The sequence below is a fragment of the Cervus elaphus genome, chromosome 20 (assembly GCF_910594005.1).
Source record: "Cervus elaphus chromosome 20, mCerEla1.1, whole genome shotgun sequence".
NCBI classification, from domain to species: Eukaryota; Metazoa; Chordata; class Mammalia; order Artiodactyla; family Cervidae; genus Cervus; species Cervus elaphus.
In genome coordinates, this window is record NC_057834.1 from 122,658,823 (window position 1) to 122,676,647 (window position 17,825).

A 17,825-nucleotide genomic window follows, 5' to 3' on the forward strand; every position below is an offset into this window, starting at 1 on the left:
AGCAGGGGAAAAGGAGAGGGAGGAGGTGAAGGAGAAGGGGATGTGGCGACCCAGAATGTGGCAGGGGGTATGCTGCCAGCCGGCGGAGCTGGGGCTCATGTCAGGGTGCTCCCTCCACACACTTGGTGGCTCAGTCATCAGGCTCCCATCTGAAACTGGTCACCATGCCGAGAGCCTGTCTCATCACCAGATCCTCAGGACAGTCACACTGTCTCCTGAGGAGCAGGAAATTGGCAGAACCCACCCTGAGGGACTGACAGCCCAGACTCGCATTCCAGAAAGAGCGGAGACAAGAGACCCGATTTGTAAGAAATCTGATTATTCAAATTTAATACCATCAAGAATTATGCAATGATGCTGTAGTTTTCTTAACAAATAGAAAACAGACTGTGTACAACAGTGAACTCTACAGCACTAGCATCCACAAGGTAAAAATGAATGTCTCATTCAACATTACCAACCCTGGATTGTTGATCTTGACAGCCTAGCTAGATCTGGGGACGTCCGTCTCGCGTCCCTTGGCTAAAACAGCTATGCACCCTTCCCGCCCCCACTTACCTACCTAGATAGTGCTGCCCAGAGGAAGAGGCCCTCTCCCTGCCCCTCAGCAAGCCGAGATAATAAGAGTTGAGGATAGTACCATTGAGAGAAGTCCAGTAGTCTTGCCACATTGGTTTAGGAGGGCATCTTGAAGAAGTGGGAAAGAGCACTCCTTGGGGGCTTTGAAGACAGCTGCAAACCAGGGAAGGAAGTCATCTGGCCCCCACTCGGAGGACAGACGTGTGCTACCAGGCCCACTGGCCTGGACCTGAACGGCCAGCCGCACCCCTGCTTGGCCCTGAGGTGTGTGGGGTGTGGCACACACCCTGACCAGTGCCCACGGTCTCGGCCACGTGGCCAGACCCACAGCCTACCAACACTGTGCCATCCTGCAATGCTGGACAAAATGCAGGCTCTGTGGACCCAGAGGGAACCCCCAGGCGCCCAGAGTCACCTACCCTCTCATGGGTTTGAAGAAGAGGCCAGGGGGTGCCTCTCTTTTTTTTTCTTGGGTTTTCCTTTTTTTTGGATTTTTTTTGTTTTTCGTCTTTGCTTTATCTTTAACCTTTGCAAAACACGATGGTGATGAGGAACGCCTGCTCCCCCAGACACATCTGTGGTTCTGGGCTGTGAATGTTACACACGCACTGGAATAGAGAACTGGGGGTGAGGGCTTCCCATTTCCTCTCCCCCACCACGGTCTGTGGGGCCTCAAATAAGGCTCTTACGGAAAAATGGAACAGAAATTAAACCCCCCAAATGTGTTTCCCTGCACTTGGCTGAAATAGGGTCTTGTCAGCAGGACGGGAAGGGCAGCCGGGTCAGCGGTGCCTCTGCTCAGGCTGGCGGCCCCGGCTCCACACACGGGGAAGGCACGCTCCGTCCTGCAGCAGCGAAAGTCGTACCAAAGGAAAGGATCCAAAGTGAACTCAAGGAGAAGACAAACTATTCCCCCGTCCCCCACAGCAGCCCAGTCTGCAGTTAAGAATTTGCAAAAAGAAAAGTCAGAGGGAAGAGGCTATAATCCCTGTCTACCCCACTTAACGTATAAAAAGGGAGGCTTCGCTCCCATCCCCCCACCCCATGAGAAGAAGCATGAGAACCGGCAGCAGAACAGAGAGTTCGCAGTGGCTCTGGGGCGGGCCTAGAGGGCAGAAACAGGGCCGTGGTGCCTGCCTGCTGGCCCGCCCCCTCGCCCAGGGCAGTTCTGGGCTCTCTGTGCGGTGTGGCAATGTTCCTGAAATGCTGTGGTCCCAACAGCATCCGTGCAGGAGGGCTGGACGATGGTCGGTATGGCTCAGAGGAGCTAGGTCCCCTCCGGAGCCCCCAGGCGGGGGTGGCGGAGGAGAGGGGGCGGTAGTTACGTTGCATAGTGGTCAAAGCTGCCGAGGTACTCCAGGGCCGCGCGGTAGCACAGCTGGTACTGGTCCTACGGGACAGGGGGCCGGTCAGCACGGGCAGATACCCCCTACACATGGCCAAGGGCACATGCACTGCAGCCAATGGTTCATGGACTTAGCCTTTGCTGGCCAGGAGCAGGGGCTGGACCCAGACATCTGCTCGGGTTTCCCCCCACCACCCCAGTCTGCCCCTAGATCGTGTACCCCTGTAAGGACGGCCACGTGCGACCCTAGCTGGGAGCCAGGCATACCACCGGCACCCAGAGCACAGCTGCTGACGGGGAAGTGGGTCCGGCTCACCCCTCCCCTGTGCTTTGGGCAATGCCAGTGGCATGTGTCTGGGAGAAGCCAGCCTCAGCCTGGCCAGTGGCCTGCATACCTCCGTCTGCACCATGGCTGGGCGCTGTGTGCGCAGGGTCTTCACGGTCTGGAACATGTCAACCACGCCTTCATAGCGCATCCGCTCCAGGACGATGCTCAGTGTGATGAACACCCCGGTGCGGCCCACGCCAGCACTGCCCAGGGAGAGCACCGGGTCAGGGCTCCCACCCCCAGGTCCCCGACCCGCCCAGCCCTCCGCGGGGCCGGCCCCACCTGCAGTGCACCGTGATGGGCCCGTCCTGCCCGAACTGCTCCTTGGTCTTGTGCACCTGCCCGATGAAGTCGATGAAGCCCTCGCCCGTTTTAGGCACGCCCTGCTCTGGCCAGTCTGTGAACTGGAACTGCCGGATCGTCCTCGACTGCCCATCCTGGGAGAGGTGGCAGGGCCCGGGGTCAGGGCTGGACTGGCAGCAGCCCCTGGCCAGGTGGGCAAGGCAGCCCCACAGCTAAGCACCCTGAGGCCATCCTGGGAAATGGGCTTGTCGCCCCCACACCTGACCTTAGATTCCTACGGTTGGAGCAGGGGTACCATGCAGGCAGCCCCCACCCCAGAGGGACTCGGCAGTGTCATACACATGCCTTCATGCACATATACACACTCCCCTGTCCACTCACCCGGGCGTCTGTGACCTTGAACTCACGCAGAATATACTGGGGCATGTTGTACTCGGCCATTGGGTCGACGACAAAGTACTGGTAGCGGGCAGAGCGCTCTGCAGGCCAGTACTGGTGGCATTTCTCCTGTGGACAGAGGGCCCGGCCCTGGGGTCAGGAGGGGAGGAGGTAGGGAGCGGAGGAGGGGGGAAGGGGACCTCCAGATTTCAGAGGATTTGGGAGCGGAAAGCCACAGGTGGTGGTAAGGGTCTGAGGCTATGCTCATGGGGCCGGGAGGGAAAGGCCGCGATTGAGGAGGGCCACTGGTGTGCTCACCCTGCCCATCTCCCGAAGCCTGGTCAGCATGACAATGATGGTGGAGTTGTGCTCCCACAACATGCGCCAGAAGTCCTCCGTGCTCTCCGCCAGAGGCCCCTGCGTGGCTATGTAGGCCTTCTGCTGTCTGGGGCGGACACAAGACTGGACATGCTGGAGGTGCTGATGCCCCCAGGGTCTCCCCATGGCTGCCTAGTCCCTTGGGGCCCCACTCAGCTCACCCCTCCTCTAAGAAGCCCACCCAGGTCTTCCGGGCCAGCCCGACCCTGTTGTGCTCCCCACCGGCCAGGCGCAGGCCCAGCTACTCGTGGGCGTGGTGGGCAGTCACGAGCGTGCTGACCTATAGCCATCCAGGAAGCTGGCGTTGATGTAGTCGGAGCCCTCCACGCCGCGGATGGGCTGCAGACACACACGGGTCAGTTCGTAGGGCATGATGTTCACCAGGCGGTTCTTGAACTTGTTGCAGGGCAGGTTGGCGCTGATGAAGCGAGATGTGTGGGCCTTGGAGTTGGCCAGCAACTAGCGAGAGGGAAGGGCTGGTCAGGCAGGGCTTCCTGGGCGGGGAGGGGCGGAGGGGCGTCCCCATGACCCAGTCCAGGCACTGGAGCCAGGCAGGCCCAGCCCCACCTTGAACTCCAGCTCCATGGCAGTCACACTCTCCCCGGGAGGCACTTGGCCCAGCTTCTGGATGTGGGCGTAGAGGTTGCGGGCGGGCACCTCCGTGTGTCCACACGTGGCGGCCTCCAGCAGCGCCTCGTGGATGAACACATACTGGTCCTCAGTCTGCACCATGTAGTTGCGCTGCGCCCGCATGCACGTCACATGGCCGTAGATGTCCACCGTCTTCTCATGTTTCATCCGCTCCAGCATGGCGTCGATGACGATGAAGCAGCCCGTGCGGCCCACGCCCGCACTGCAGGAACAGGACTCAGCCTGGGCAGAGGCCTCCCTCACCTCTGACCCACCCCCACTGGAAGCCCCCCACCTCACCTGCAGTGCACCACCATGGGCCCTGCGTCCAGGGGGTTGCAGGCCTTGACCCGCCGCAGGAAGGCCAGGATAGGGGTCGGGTACTCGGGGACTCCGTGGTCTGGCCAGGCCATGAACTGGAACTGACGCAGCTCCCGCTTCTCACTGGAGCCACTCTGTGGAGGATGCAGCAGAGATGGAGTGAGTGACCAGGAACCATGCCTGCTACAGCCTGCCCCGACACTGAGGCTGGACCCCGGCTCTCCGACGGGACTCAGAAGTCACACGGGGCAGCCTGAAGGAGCTCGTGTGCTGCTTCTGTCCATCCTGCCCACGGCACCGGCGGGCATGGCCTGCTCACACCTCCAAGCCCTGACCTCCAACACTGACTCCCACTTGCCCCCACTCGCCCAGCACACCACGCACAGACCACGGTGCTCACAGGCTCCAGGCTGGGGCCAGGCACCAGGGCAGGACTGTACCTTGTGGAGCGCGAAGGTGCGCACAGTGTAGGTGGCCAGCTCCACCGTGTCCAGCAGGGTCACCTGGATGAGGCCGTAGGTCTCGGTGCCACGAGCTGGCCAGTACTGATCACATTTCACCTGCAGAGGGACAGCAGGGGAGGGCAGGCAAGGGTGTCAGAGGGACCCAAAGGCTCAGACAGGCAGGGCCCAGGGCAGGAGCTGGCGGAAGGCCCAGCTGTGCTAGCTGCCAGGCCCCTAGCCTCCGAGATCTCAGATTTATCTTGCCACCCCCTCACCAGACCAAACCAGGGCCTCACACTAGGCCGCCACCCCTGCCCTCGCGAGGGGAATGAGGGACGTAATTGAAAATCATTTATTCATGACCAGATCGCACCAGGTGCGTTTTCTGCCAAATTTACCCATAACGTTTATACACCATTTTCAAGCTCTGTAAATTTTATGTTCCAGTCAATGCTTTGCTGTGCAAAAGCAGATAACAGCAGCTCTTTCCACTAATTAACTTAGGAGATGTGTTAAGGCCCCAGCAACACTCCAGCATCTAGGGAACATGTGAATGTCCCAGAAACATGCAGTAACTGGGGGACATATTAACATTCTTGGAAAACGACAGCATCTGGGACAACACATTAACACGGTAGGAAACCACTGGCGTCTGGGGAACATGCCATGTCCCAGGAGCACCCAGCAGCTGGGATACGAGGACAACCCAGGAGAACAATAGCACTTGGCAAGTCCCCTGAAGGGCGTCTTCCCACAGGGACAGGCAGAGGTGCCCAAAGTCACCTGGTGGCCAAGTATCCATACCTGCCCCCCCTCACCCCCAGCAGGGCCCTGCCGCACAGCCTCACCCGGGACTTCTCCTCCAGCCGGGTCATCATGACCACAGTGGCTGTGCGCTGCTCCCACACCATCCGCCAGAAATCGCCCATGGTCTCAGGCAGCGGGCCCTGCGTGGCAATGTAGGCGTTCTGCTTGCGGTAGCCATCGATGTAGTTGGCATTGATGTAGTCGCTCCCGGGGACACCTACAGGCAGGAAGGGACACAGGAGAGCATTATCTCGGGGCCTCCAACCTAGTCCGTGGGCCTCTTCTGGAGGAGGAGACATCACCCACTAAGGAGGAGGAGGAGGAGAGCCAGGGGATGGGAAGGGGCCCCACCCTAGGCTCACCGTCGATGGAGGTAAGGATGACTCGAGAGTGGTCGTAGGCAATGACGTTGGCGTAGCGGTTCTTCGGCTTGTTCACCTCCAGGTTTGAATTCTCCCACGTGAACTGCTGTCCCGGGTCAATCGACTGCAGGGAATGAAGGAGGCAGGTGGAGCGGGGCAACAGCCCATCTCTACCTAGTGCCCCCAGGAGACCCGGCCTTCCAGGTGGTGCCCACATCCCCCGCTGCTCCCAGGCCACAGTCACTGGCTCTGTCCCGTGGTGCTGGGCAAGGCTGAGCCCCAGCTCCCCAGCCATGGGGCACAGAGAACTGGTCAGCAATGTGACAGACTGAAGACTCCTCTGACCAAGGTACCAAATCCGCTTGCCTAGGAGAGTGGTAGGGGTGGGGTGTGGGCAGGGAAGTCCCTCAAGCCCTGCACCCAGCTAGTGAATAAGGGCAGAAGCGAGAGGCGGCCACCTGCGCATGACCCAATGCTGCTGGGCTCCAGACACGCCTGCATGGCCTCGTGCAGCTCTCCTCCTCCCTCTCTGGCTGTTCCTTCTCGGAGGCAGGACACAGTGCTTCTCCGGGGCTCATTCCTCGGCCCTCTTTACACCCTCCAACCTTTCCTGGATGAGCTCACTGGCTCTCAGGACCTCACGCCCATATGCTGGAGCTGACGTAACTCAGCTGTAGCCCAGAGTCTCCCCTGAGCCCCGGTCTGCAGAGCCCACAGGCCCCGGACATCCCACCAGGACGCCCCACACTTCTTCAGTCTCAGCCCTTGCCGAGCTGAGCTCATCGGCTCCCCTGTGCAAACCCGGCTCTGCTGCTGTGGCTCTCAAAGCTGCGGCCACAACCTGCCAGTCATCCTCCAAACTCCTCTGTGCCCCCCGTCTCATCCGTCACCACGTCCCGATGCTCCCTCAGCTCCTTGGCTCTCGCCAACCTGCTGCCAGGGCCTCAGCTGGGCCACCCCCGCTCAGGCTGGGCATCTCCCTGCCTCTTTCCTTTGCCTCTTTCCCTGCCTCTTTCTGTCTTGCAGCCAGAACAATCCTTATAAAATGCTGATCTGATGATCAATTCTCTGCTTAATGCCTTCCATGGGTCCTTGTCACTTCGGATGATAATAACAACAGCTGAATTTCAGCAAAAACTTAACTGTGTGCATGGCGCTATTCTCTGCACTCTATGTATTCCCTCTCCCAATCCTCCTATGAAACCAGTTCTATTATTACCCTCCTTTTACAGATGAATACGACCCAAAGTTCTCAGCACAGCACAACACCTGCCTGTTGGTTTCTGTACCAGCCTGTTAGTCTCCCCAGGTCAGTAAGCACTTCCGTGAGACCCCAGCACACCCCAGCCCTAGCCTGCCCGCTTCGTGCTGCTGTTGGAGGACCTTCTCTGTACATCTGCATATTTAACACCACGGCATGAGGTCACATTTAGCGTTCGCTGTCTGCACTCATCTCCCTACCGACTGAGTTCCCTGCAGGCACTTGTCTCCATACTCCCAGTAGCTAGCAGGGCTAACTGCTTGATGCTGCTGATCATTAAAGGTAACAGAGCTATTGGATCCTGGCTGCAGAAAAGCTCTCGGCAGGCCAGGGTGGCCAGAGGCAGCTTCCTGGAGGAGGAAGGTCTGTAAGGGGAGCGCAGATGGGAGCAGAGAAGCGGCAGAAGGTGAGAGGACACTGCAGGTCTGGACAGTGGGGTGCGGGGCCCCACAGGAGGAAGGGTTAGTGGGACGTGGAACTGGATAAGCGAAGGCCTCGTGGGAACTGGAGGCAGGGAGCCGGACTCGGTGGCTCCATCCCCCTTGTCGGGGGGCCCTGGGCAGGGCAGGCCCCCCAGTGGGAGCTCCACAGGAAGAGGCAGCACCCTGTCCTCTAGGCAGATGTGATCATCAATTCGCCTGCCAAGCTCAATCTCCTCTGCGGAAACCTGACCCACAGCCCTTGGAAGTGGAGCTCTGGTGCCCAGGACAGCAATCAAAGTGGAAGGACGTGTGACCGGAGGGAAGTGGATGCACAGGCAGGGCAGAGCTAGCCCTTCGATCACCCATCCATCCATCATCCACCGAGGCGAATCCTGTGCCAGGCCTGCGCCGGGAGCGGGCACTGAGTGCGTTGAGGCAGAAGACGCTTTAACAACACCTTCGCCAGGACTCCTCACAGAAGTCTGGGCTCTCCTCATCACGTCCTTCATGAGCAAAGCATCTCTCCAGCTGGGAGCTGGAAGCCTTGACTCCAGGAGCAGTGCTCAGAAGCCTGAGCCCCCAGCATGCATGCGTGCTCGGTTGCTTTAGTCATGACCCCATGGGCTGTAGCCCGCCAGGCTCCTCCATCCATGGGATTCTCCAGGCAAGAATACTGGAGTGGGTTGCCATTTTCTTTCCAGGGGATCTTCCCAACCCAGGGATCGAACCCATGTCTCTTATGTTTCCTGTACTGGCAGGCGGGTTCTTTACCACTAGCGCCTCCTGGAAGCAGGCAGAGTTGAAACCATGGTTGAAGGAGGCACCTGGAGGGCCCGGAGCAGGAAGGTTTATGCAGCCCGGGCAGCAGGAGTCAGGCTCCCAGACTCCCCATCTCTGTGACAGGCACTCTGAGCACACGCATGTGCAGGCACAGGCTGCCAGATGGGTTCCACTACTCATCAGTGACGTGACCTTAGGCAAGTCATTCCCCTCTCAGAGCCTCAGCCTCCTCATCTGTAAGATGGGATAACACCAGTTCCCATCTCATAGCATTGTAGGGAGGACATAAATAGATGGTGCATGCAGAGTCCCCAGCCTGGAGCTGGCTGGCACGGAGCTGTCTACAAACGCCAGTTGTTATTACTGATTGTGTTTATGACCTTCCATCTGCCTCCCTTAGCTCAGGGGCATGTGACTTTTGTGTCCTCATCTTGGCGTGCCCGAAAGGGTCTTGACCAGGCCCAGTACCTAAGAAGCTGAGTTCCCCACTGGCTACTGCTGACCCCTTCCGTCTGTGCTCTTGGGCAGCAGTCTAGAGCCCACCACCCGCTCCCCAAACACAGAGCAGGGGCCTGAGGCAGGACAGGAGCTGGCCTGGGGCCAGGCATATGGTGGTGGTGGGGCTGGTGGGGAAGGGATAGCTCACCTCGTACTCCTGGGAGAACTTGAGGCCGTCATTGGCTTTGAGGCGCTCGATGTTGTCAGCCAGGTCGGTGATGGGGATGGGCGGGTGGTCTCGCATACCTGGGAGCAGGGCGGGTACATGAGCAGAGTTAGCGTGAGGCCTGAGCAGGTGGCGGAGACAGCCTGATGCATGGATGTGCGTGTGTGAACACGTGTAACCATGGAGCACGCGGCACTGGTGGCATGGAGATAGCGGCGCATGCGGCGACAGGGGTGGCAGGGCACACAGCGGCCGGGGGCGGGAGGGGACAGGGTGGGGTATGTATGCCGTGGACACGAGTGGGCATGGCCAGGTGACACGGTGTTGAGTGGCTGGTCCTCCTCCCAGGTCAGGGCCGGACACCCAGGCGGAGGGGAGCGGACAGGACAGGGCTGGGCAGCCTCAGCCTGTGCCCTGCCCGCGGGCCCTCCTCTGGATAGCGCTCCTGCCCTCAAGGCGCCAGTCACCATGGGAGGCTCTGTGACGTCATCGTCCCAGCACCCAGCATGTGGATGGAGTGATCACGATGTACGGAGATACGGCAGAGTGATGAGGAAGAAACTCGGAGGGAGAGGTAGAGAAGAGGAGGGAGACACTGGGGCAAGGAGATGGGAGAGGCACCGGAAAGGAGTCGGACTGAGGCGGGAGGTGGAAGAGGCAGAGACGAGAGGGGGCGGCTGGAGGAAGGGGGTGAGGTGAGGAGAGAGCGGGACGCAGAAGGGAAAGACGGGGGGTGAGAAGGTGGAGCGAAGATAGGAATGGAGAAGAGAAGAGCTCAAGGAAGGACAGAGGCAACGGGTGAGAGAAGTAGAGGAGACACACAGAAGCTAGAGTGGGCCCCAAACGGGGAACGTGAAAAACTAACTTGAGATATTCGGGCAACTGGGGACACTGGAACCTGCAGAGAAAAAGAACAAAAACAGCGGGGCAAGAGAAGGACACCCGTTAACCTCTGGTTACATCGCTGTTGGACTGCAGCCAGCAGGGGTCTGGGGGGCTCGGAGGGCCAGCCCACCGCAGCCCCTTCTGCTCCACCCCCCTCAAGTGACAGATGCCCCCCTCCCACCCCCCAGAGCCTGCACGGCCTTGGGGGCCTCTTTCTGTGATGAAATTCTAGGTCCAAGCCAACCTCGTGGCCTCTGGTAACCAAGTTTGACCCTGGCTATTTCCAGATCATTTGGCAAAAGAGAAGTGTGCTTTTAGAGAGAGGGAAGGCACGTGCGGTGAGACAGAAGGGTGAGTCCCCGGCAAGGATGGGCAGATGAGGACCGCGTCGCTCTCTCAGCTCTTCTGTGCATTTCAAGCATTTTCAGAATGAAAGTTAGATCACAAGGGAAAATAAAAAACATTTGCTGAACTAAAAACATGGGAAGGGGGACCCTCAGCGGTGCCGCCATTCCAGCCAACCCTTCTTTCTGGTCACTGGTTCCCTCCCTGGATAACCCTGCGCACAGAGACCCCTCTCCTGGCCAGCAGCCTCGTCCCCTGATCTCAGCACCTCTGATGACCCTCAGCGTGCCCTGCCCCAAGGCCCGCCTCCTGTCCTTCTGGTCCCCCATCCCTTGTAACACCACCTCAGATCCCCTGTGCTCCACCCTGCCTTCCCTTCTCAGATCCCTACAGTCACGGGGATTCAGACCCCGGCAGGGCCTGCATGTCCACTGGCTCATCCCCCACTGGCAGTGCCTCAACCCACTGCAAGGCTCCTTGCCCAGGACTTGGACCTCTCCCAGGTTCCAAGTGCTAAAACCACAGGCTCTCACACAGCCCTCTCAGCCTGGCCTCAGAGACACTCCTCTCCCCTACGTTCTCTCTCTGTCTGCCTCCCCCTCATTGACCATCCTTCCATCTGTCCTTTCTCAACATTCCAGCTCCTTCCCTGGCTGCTCTTGGGCCGCTCTCTCCCCTCCCTGCACCGTTCTCCGGGGGAGAGCTCATCTATCTGCAGACTTTGACCACTGCGTGCTCCTTGGCACCTCCCTCTCCTGTGGTTCCCGCCAGGATGCTGGCGTGGAGGTCCCCCTGGACCTCCCATTCCACTGCTCAACCAGCAACCACGGAGCCATCCTGGGACCCCTGCCCCTATTTCCTCACCCCACGGGGAATCAAGCCCAAGCTCTGCTCAGGCAGGCCTCTACGGCCAGCCCCACGTCCAGGTCCTTCACAACAGTCTGCCTCCCCAGGTTCTCCCCCTCCAATCTGCCTTCCACACCACAGCCAGGATGACACTTCTAGAGCACCCCACTGCTCCCCTGCTGAAAACCCTTCATGCCTCCCTGGCGCCCTCAAGATGAAGCCCAAACCCCTTAGCCTGGCGTGCAGGCACCCTCTGTGACTCACCCTCCAGACTCAGCTCTGGGCTCTCAACACGCCCAGCTCCAATGCTACAGGACACAGTGCCCCCCAGTTGCTTCTGTACCTGCCACTGTCACCGAAAGGAGCTCCCTTCCAGCCCCTCTGCCTGACTGAGGCCCCCAGGGCTTCTCATCCCTCTCAGGGGAGGCTTCTCTGCCCTCCAGGCCCCAGCACCCTGGAGTTCTGATTCCTTGCAGCTCTGCCCACACCTGGTTGCAACAGCCTGGCTCTCCCCCTCTCAGGACACGTGCACTGGAGCGCTGACAGGAAGCCCAGGGTGCAGGAAGAGAGCTGAAAACCCCAGGTGGACCCACAGCCGACTCCAGTGTCAAGCACCAGACCCAAGAATGAATGAGTCTCCAGAATTCTGTGGTCAGCAAACTTTCCCATAAAAGGCCAGAAAGTAAATATTTTTGGTTTTGAAGACATATGGTATGTGTCATATCTACTAAACTCTGCTCTAGAGTGTGAAAACAACCACCGACAGTACATGTATGAAAGGGCATGGCTGTGTTCCAATAAAACTTTATTTTCAGGAACAGGTGGTGGGCCACATTTTGGCCCCAGGCCACAGTTTGCTGACCTCTGATTTAAATGATCCTGGCCTTTGAGTCTTCCTGCTGAGGGCCCAGATATTCTGGAATAGAGACAAGCTGCTCCTGCTATGCTCCCATCTGAATTTCTGACTCATAAAAGCTGTGAGACTAGTACATCATTGCTGTTGTTTCCAGCCATGAAATGGTGCGGTCATTCAGCATGCAGCGCTAAGTAGTTTGTGCACACACAAACCCTGTGTGTGTTACAACTCACTCATTCATTCAGCCGTGTGTTTCACAGGCGCTCAACAAGACCCACCATGCGCCCAACCCAAGAGACGGCAGAGGAGGAAGACAGTTCCTGGCTTCACAGAGCTCAGACTGTCACTGAGGCAACCCCAGCCCAGGGCGAGGGGTGTCATGATGGAAAGGAGCACCTGGGAGCCGAGGAATGACCCCCTCCCCCAACCCCGGGAAGAAGTCTGAGCTGTGTCTGCTGGGGTGCAGACAGGGAATGACAGCCAGAGAGCCCACGACAGTGGTGGGGAAGGAGGGGCAGGCACCAAGGCCTGTGCTGCCTCCTAGGGCTCACACGGAAAATCTGGGCCCAGCCACCAGGAAGGGTCAGGAGCAGACAGCCCCATCCTGCCACAAGATCTGATGAGGCCCACCAACTCACCCCTCTCTGGGTGCAGGGGTCAGAATTCAGGTACAGGGGCTGGCACCCCGGGGCTGGGATATGGGTTCTGTGAAGGTCCCAGCCCTACATCTGGAGGGCTTGACTGAAGACAGGTCAGGGTATAAGGAGCGTCACCCCACCCGCCGAGGCTTCCAGGCCTTGCAGCGCCTGTCCAGCCGCAGGGTACAGGGGTTCCTTGGTCACTTCCTCACAGTGGGTGGGTTCAGGGAGAAGGGTGGAAAGCAGGAACAGGAAACGGGGGCCAGGGTGGGGCCAGGGTCCCTGGGCAGAGAGTGGCAGACCCAGGTGGGGCAGGCAGGCTGGGGGAGCCACCCTACCTGGGGTCTGGTAGTTGAGCCGCCGCATCTCCACGGGGTCGGAGGAGTGGGCCAGCAAGGAGTCCTTCAGCCCAACTGACTGCTCATCCTTGGATGATGGGGAGTGGGTCCTTTTCCTGGAGAGACAGAAGGGTGGTTGGTGAGAACCGAGGTCCAGGCATAGGCAGAGACATGTGGCATGGCCGGCTGCCCCAGAGCTCTGAGTCCACGGCTCTGCCCCTCCCATCCCAGCCTGGGGTCTCTGAGCACAGGGGGAGCCAGGGCCACAGGGTGGGGATGGGCAGAGAGCAGGAGTAGGGAGCAGACAGTGGGCCAGCACAGCAAGGAAGGAAGGGGTCGCAGAGGCTGGTGGCTCCTTCCCACGGGGACAGGTCACAGCTGGGCAGTGGCTGTTGTCCACAAGACCCCCACGCTGAGGCAGCAGGACCCACCAGGAGTAAACATGCAAACGACACGTAAGATATGCAAACATCACAGAGAGCTGGACCCCCGCTGTCTGGCTCTTGGGATCAGGGTAAAAGCGCAGAGCAGCAGGGGAAGGCGTTCCCCTAGCTGGGCAGAATCTTCCCTTGCTGGCCTCGGCTCCCCGGTCTACGGGGACAGGATCAAAGACAGACTGTGGGGTCCATCTGCTGACAAGTATCTAAGGCTTCTGCGCAGGGGACACAGCTGTATCAGGGGAGGAAACTTACGCGAGTGTGCGTGAGTGTGCACCCCACACTTCCCCACTGCCCTGCAGCCAGCGCTCCTTGCACACAGGCCAGGCTCTGTCTCCTGCAGCGCTGCAGTAACCTCAGACACCTGGGAGCCTGGAGGTAGGCTCTGGGGAGTTCAGAGTCAGCCTGTGCATGCATGGGAAGCACTGGCGTTCTGAGCTAAGCCCGTCTCTGGAGAAGGGGCACCCCCTGTGCAGGCCACAGGTGGAGAGAGTGACAGAGCCAGCCCCGGCATCTGCTGAGCTGACCAGACAGCTGCAGGCCAGGAGGCTTCTGATCCAAGCAGCGCCCCTCCCCGCTGGGCCCACACTGTGCACGGGGACGAGATGTGAAGGGGGAGGCGTGTGAAGAGAGAAGGAAGGACTCCTACCTTTCTTGTTTACTAGGTCCCGAAAGACAGGCAAGGACAGAAGAAAGGAACCGTCACTGTTTCCGCCACACACTCAGGCCCTCTCGTGACACAGGGGGACACTGCGGACTGATCTACGGCACCCACGTGGCATACACAGGGAGGGGGTCACCTCTCCTGGCGTACACCAGGACCCAGACAGCAGTGGAGGGGGCTTGAGTGGGTGTGGGAGTCGCTCCTCAGGTTCCCCACCCATGGGTCTTCCAGCCCTGAACCAGGCGAGCTGGTCCCTATTTACCCTGGGAGGAAGGAGCTAACTTCAGGTAGCAGGCACTGGGTCTAGGTCAAGGGTCAGGGTCAAGGGTCGGGAGAGATGGGGCATGGGGCACAGGCCCCCTCGTGTGTGTACCTGTGTGCAGACACAAGGACCAACAAGTGTGCACTGACAGCCTTGTGCTGAGTGCTGGAAACAGGTCCAGCAATGTTCCCATGGAAGCACCACCAGACAGTGGGGGACAGTGTGAGGAGGGGGTGGGAGGGGCCTGGCAGAACCTCGTGGCACCAGAGCCTGGAAAGGAGTCTCCAAGGATGGGACAAGAGTGCAGTGGAAGGGTGCAGGCCAGGCCGGCCAGGAACTGAGTTAGTTCAGTGATGATGTAGGGGGTGGTGGCAGGGGCCAGAGCAGCCAAGCATCTGATGGACTGTCAGGCTGCAGACAGGCTATAAAACTCTCTAGTGAAAGCTGAGAAGTTTTATATTGAGGGTGACAAAGCAAATCTTTGCAAATACTCTTCAGGCTGGGAGGAGGACAGAGAGGAATGGGAACAGTAAGAAGAGGAGGCGGCAGCAGCTATGCAAGAGATAGGACTGAGGTGTACCACATGTGTGTGCGTTACCTCGTGGGGAGCTCACGGTGGGGTGGGGGGCAGGTCAAGGGATATTCATGAGAGACTGGGGGGGGGGTGGGAGGGAGGAGGGTTGAGGGTGACGCTTGGATTTCCGGTTGGTAACTGGGGGGGGGGTGCCCATCCCCTGTGACAGGGACCCTCAGGGGAGGGCTGTGGCAAGGTCAAGACACCCTCTGTCTGGGACAGTTGTGGATGCTGTGGTCACAGTGGGCACTGAATAAATATCCGTCAAGTGAGTGTCCGTGGGCATATGGACCTGGAGCTGGGTCTGCGCCCCTCAAGGCCTGGGCAGGGGAGTCAGGCTGGAAGTTGTCTAGGGCTGGTGTTAGAGGGGATGCTGAAGGTAGGAGACCAGGAGGAGGTGGTGCTTTGAAGCTGAGAGACAGACATGCTCACATCCACCAAAACAGAGACGGACAGACGGACATGCCCTGGGGATGCACCCGAAAAGTCCTTTGTGAGGGTGTGGCTGCTCATCACGCCCAGGCTCACACCAGTGGGTGTGCACACACACTGCTTCTGCTCTCCTGGCTTCTCTCTGAGCCCAGGAGCGTGCACCCCGGGGTGAAGGCCGGTGTGGCTGCCCCGGCCTGCATGTGTCTGGCCGGGGAGGGCCTGGGGGTCCAAGTGAAGGTGGCCGTCCACCAGAGCTCTCACCTCTTGAACAGGAGGATGGCAATGACGATGAGGACGATGAGGATGACTGCCAGGACAGGACCCGTCACCCACAGCAGCTCGGGTTCCTCCTGCTGCTGGACTGGTGTCACCTGGACCACGATCTCGTCAGAGTAGGGGCTGCAGGCATAGCGCTTCTGTGACCCGGTGGAGGAACAGCACAGCGCGTGAGCCCCGGGGTGAGATCCCCCATCCGCCATCCCCCAAACCTGGAGAAAGGGCTCTGGGCTGGGTCTCCCGGAACTAAGAGGTTGACCTGGGCCTGGTCAGCTCACTGGGCCCCTAGGGACGGGTCGGGTTGGCTTTCTGGATCCTAGGGGTCAGTGCCCTGAGACCGCAGTGCAGGTCTGGGGCCTCTGGGGTGTCTGAGACTGGTCTGGGGGTGTCTGGTCAGGCCTGGGGTCTTGGGGAGACCTGATCCACGGGTTCCTTGAGGGAGGCGAGCACAAAGCACTGGTAGCTCAGGTCTGGAGACAGCGGCCGGTTGTAGAAGCCCTCGTAGTTCTTCTTGTCCCCCAGGGTGAAGGTCTCCGGGAGAACTTCCACCTGAGCGGCCACGTATGGCTTCAGCCGCTCTGTCTGCCGCCGGCGCCGCCGCTCCGCGCCGCCCTGCTCGATGGCCTCCAGCAGCTGGCGGCAAAGCACGAGTCACACAGGGGCCTTGGAGCACACGCTCCTGGGCCGAGGCTAGGCTCGCCATCCACGTTAGGGGCCTGGGGCTGGCCTGACTCTCTGGCAGCACAGAATCACGCCAGACACCAGCAGGCAGCGCCACTCCTCCCAGCCAACCTGCTAAGAAGGGGCCCGCTGGGCAACCTGCCCCTCACCCTCACCAGAGAGGGCTGGGGGTCCACCCAAGCCCGTCTGTGGCCTCTAGACCCCTGGAGACTGCGAGACTCACAGGGCCTGAGATTCTCTAGATCTCAGAGATGTCTCTGCCACTTTGCACCCCAGGGGATCCTCCACAAACCCCTCTGGGGAGGTCTCAGTAAGCCCTCCAGGAGTTCTCTGAAAGCTCCCAGGAGCCAGCTCAGAGTGCGTCTCCTCGGAGACACGGGCAGGCTGCCAATCAGAGAATAATTCCAGTTTGGGGGGAGTCCCCAGGGCACAGCCAACCAGCGCAATGGGACTGCCATCAGGGCTGCCCCGGCCGGGTCCCCAGGCACCTCGTCCAGCTCCAGCTCCTCGGGCGTGCTCCACCGTGGCGCCAGCATGCTCCCTCCGATGCGGTCGATGGGCACCACCATGATGTAGAACCACCTGGGCGGGCAGAGAAGAATCAGGACCGTCCTCCCCTGGCTCTTGTATGGCTGGCCTTGCCCCCGGCCCCAAGGTGTGTCTGCACACCTGACCAGTGCCGGTTCCTGCACGCGGGGCATGGTGAGGGTGAAGCAGCCGTCCTCGATGTAGGCTGAGGTCGGCAGGGGCTTGTGCGGCAGGAGGTCGGGGGCCGTGCGGATGGACACGAGGTGCTGCAGGCCCCCTGCGCTGCTGCCGCGGTTCATCAGCACAAACGAGTATTCGGTGTTGGGCTGCAGGTCTGCGATCAGCTTCCGCATGGAGTGCCCGTCCACCTCCACGCTCTGCCCGTTGTACAGGATCTGCACAGGAAGCGAAGCGGGGCGGGGGCGCAGGCGGCGTGTTCGGGTGAGGGGCCCCCTCCCAGGCCTGCGGGACAGAGCTCTGTGAACGCAGACGCGCGGGCGGGGACTGAGTGTGCTGGGCCCAGCCGGCCCCACCTACCCTGAAGGGTACTGCTGACTTGTAGGAGTCGGGCACCTCCCAGCTGAGCAACACGGATGTCTTCATTGCAGCCTCCACACGGAAGTTCTTGGCAAACACTGTTGGGAAGCAAGGAGGGAGGAGTCAGCTCTGGCTGCCTACGGGGAATAAATGGGCCTGGAGGGCTCCCCGCTGGGAAGAGATGGGGGGCAGGGCGCAGGGGCTTAGGGATGGCTGCAGAGGGCCAGAACCCCCACTCCCACCAGCTTCCACTGCACACAGTTCAGCTCCCAGCCCCGGCTCTTCCTCATGGTGAGAACCAAGTGGGACAGAAGCCACAGGACCCTTGGTCGGGCTCTCCAGAAGGGCGCAGGTGAAGCTGGAGCTTACAGACAGCAGGTCAGAGTGACCAGAGGTCAGTGGGACTCAATCACAAGAAGCCATGTGGCCGCACACCAGAGCACAGTGGACCGTGTTCACTAGAGGTCAGGGGGTCATGGCCCCAAGAGGTTAGTGTTGCATACCCAAGAGCGGTGATGCAGTCAT

General features: G+C 60.0%; 1 protein-coding gene across 1 annotated transcript in view; it reads right to left on the reverse strand.

Annotated features, from left to right (window-relative positions):
- Window positions 1-302: 302 nt before the first annotated feature.
- The window catches only part of PTPRF (protein tyrosine phosphatase receptor type F), an 83,693-nt gene continuing 66,170 nt past the window's right edge, over window positions 303-17,825 (reverse strand). Inside the window, 18 exon segments of the mRNA XM_043875635.1 lie at window positions 303-1,969; window positions 2,320-2,455; window positions 2,535-2,689; window positions 2,937-3,062; window positions 3,252-3,378; window positions 3,592-3,770; window positions 3,879-4,164; window positions 4,242-4,396; window positions 4,703-4,822; window positions 5,554-5,729; window positions 5,875-5,998; window positions 8,984-9,081; window positions 12,910-13,025; window positions 15,540-15,694; window positions 15,972-16,187; window positions 16,724-16,817; window positions 16,905-17,158; window positions 17,301-17,398. Of these exon segments, the coding sequence (XP_043731570.1) occupies window positions 1,901-1,969; window positions 2,320-2,455; window positions 2,535-2,689; window positions 2,937-3,062; window positions 3,252-3,378; window positions 3,592-3,770; window positions 3,879-4,164; window positions 4,242-4,396; window positions 4,703-4,822; window positions 5,554-5,729; window positions 5,875-5,998; window positions 8,984-9,081; window positions 12,910-13,025; window positions 15,540-15,694; window positions 15,972-16,187; window positions 16,724-16,817; window positions 16,905-17,158; window positions 17,301-17,398 (2,684 nt within the window). The 3' untranslated portion in view covers window positions 303-1,900.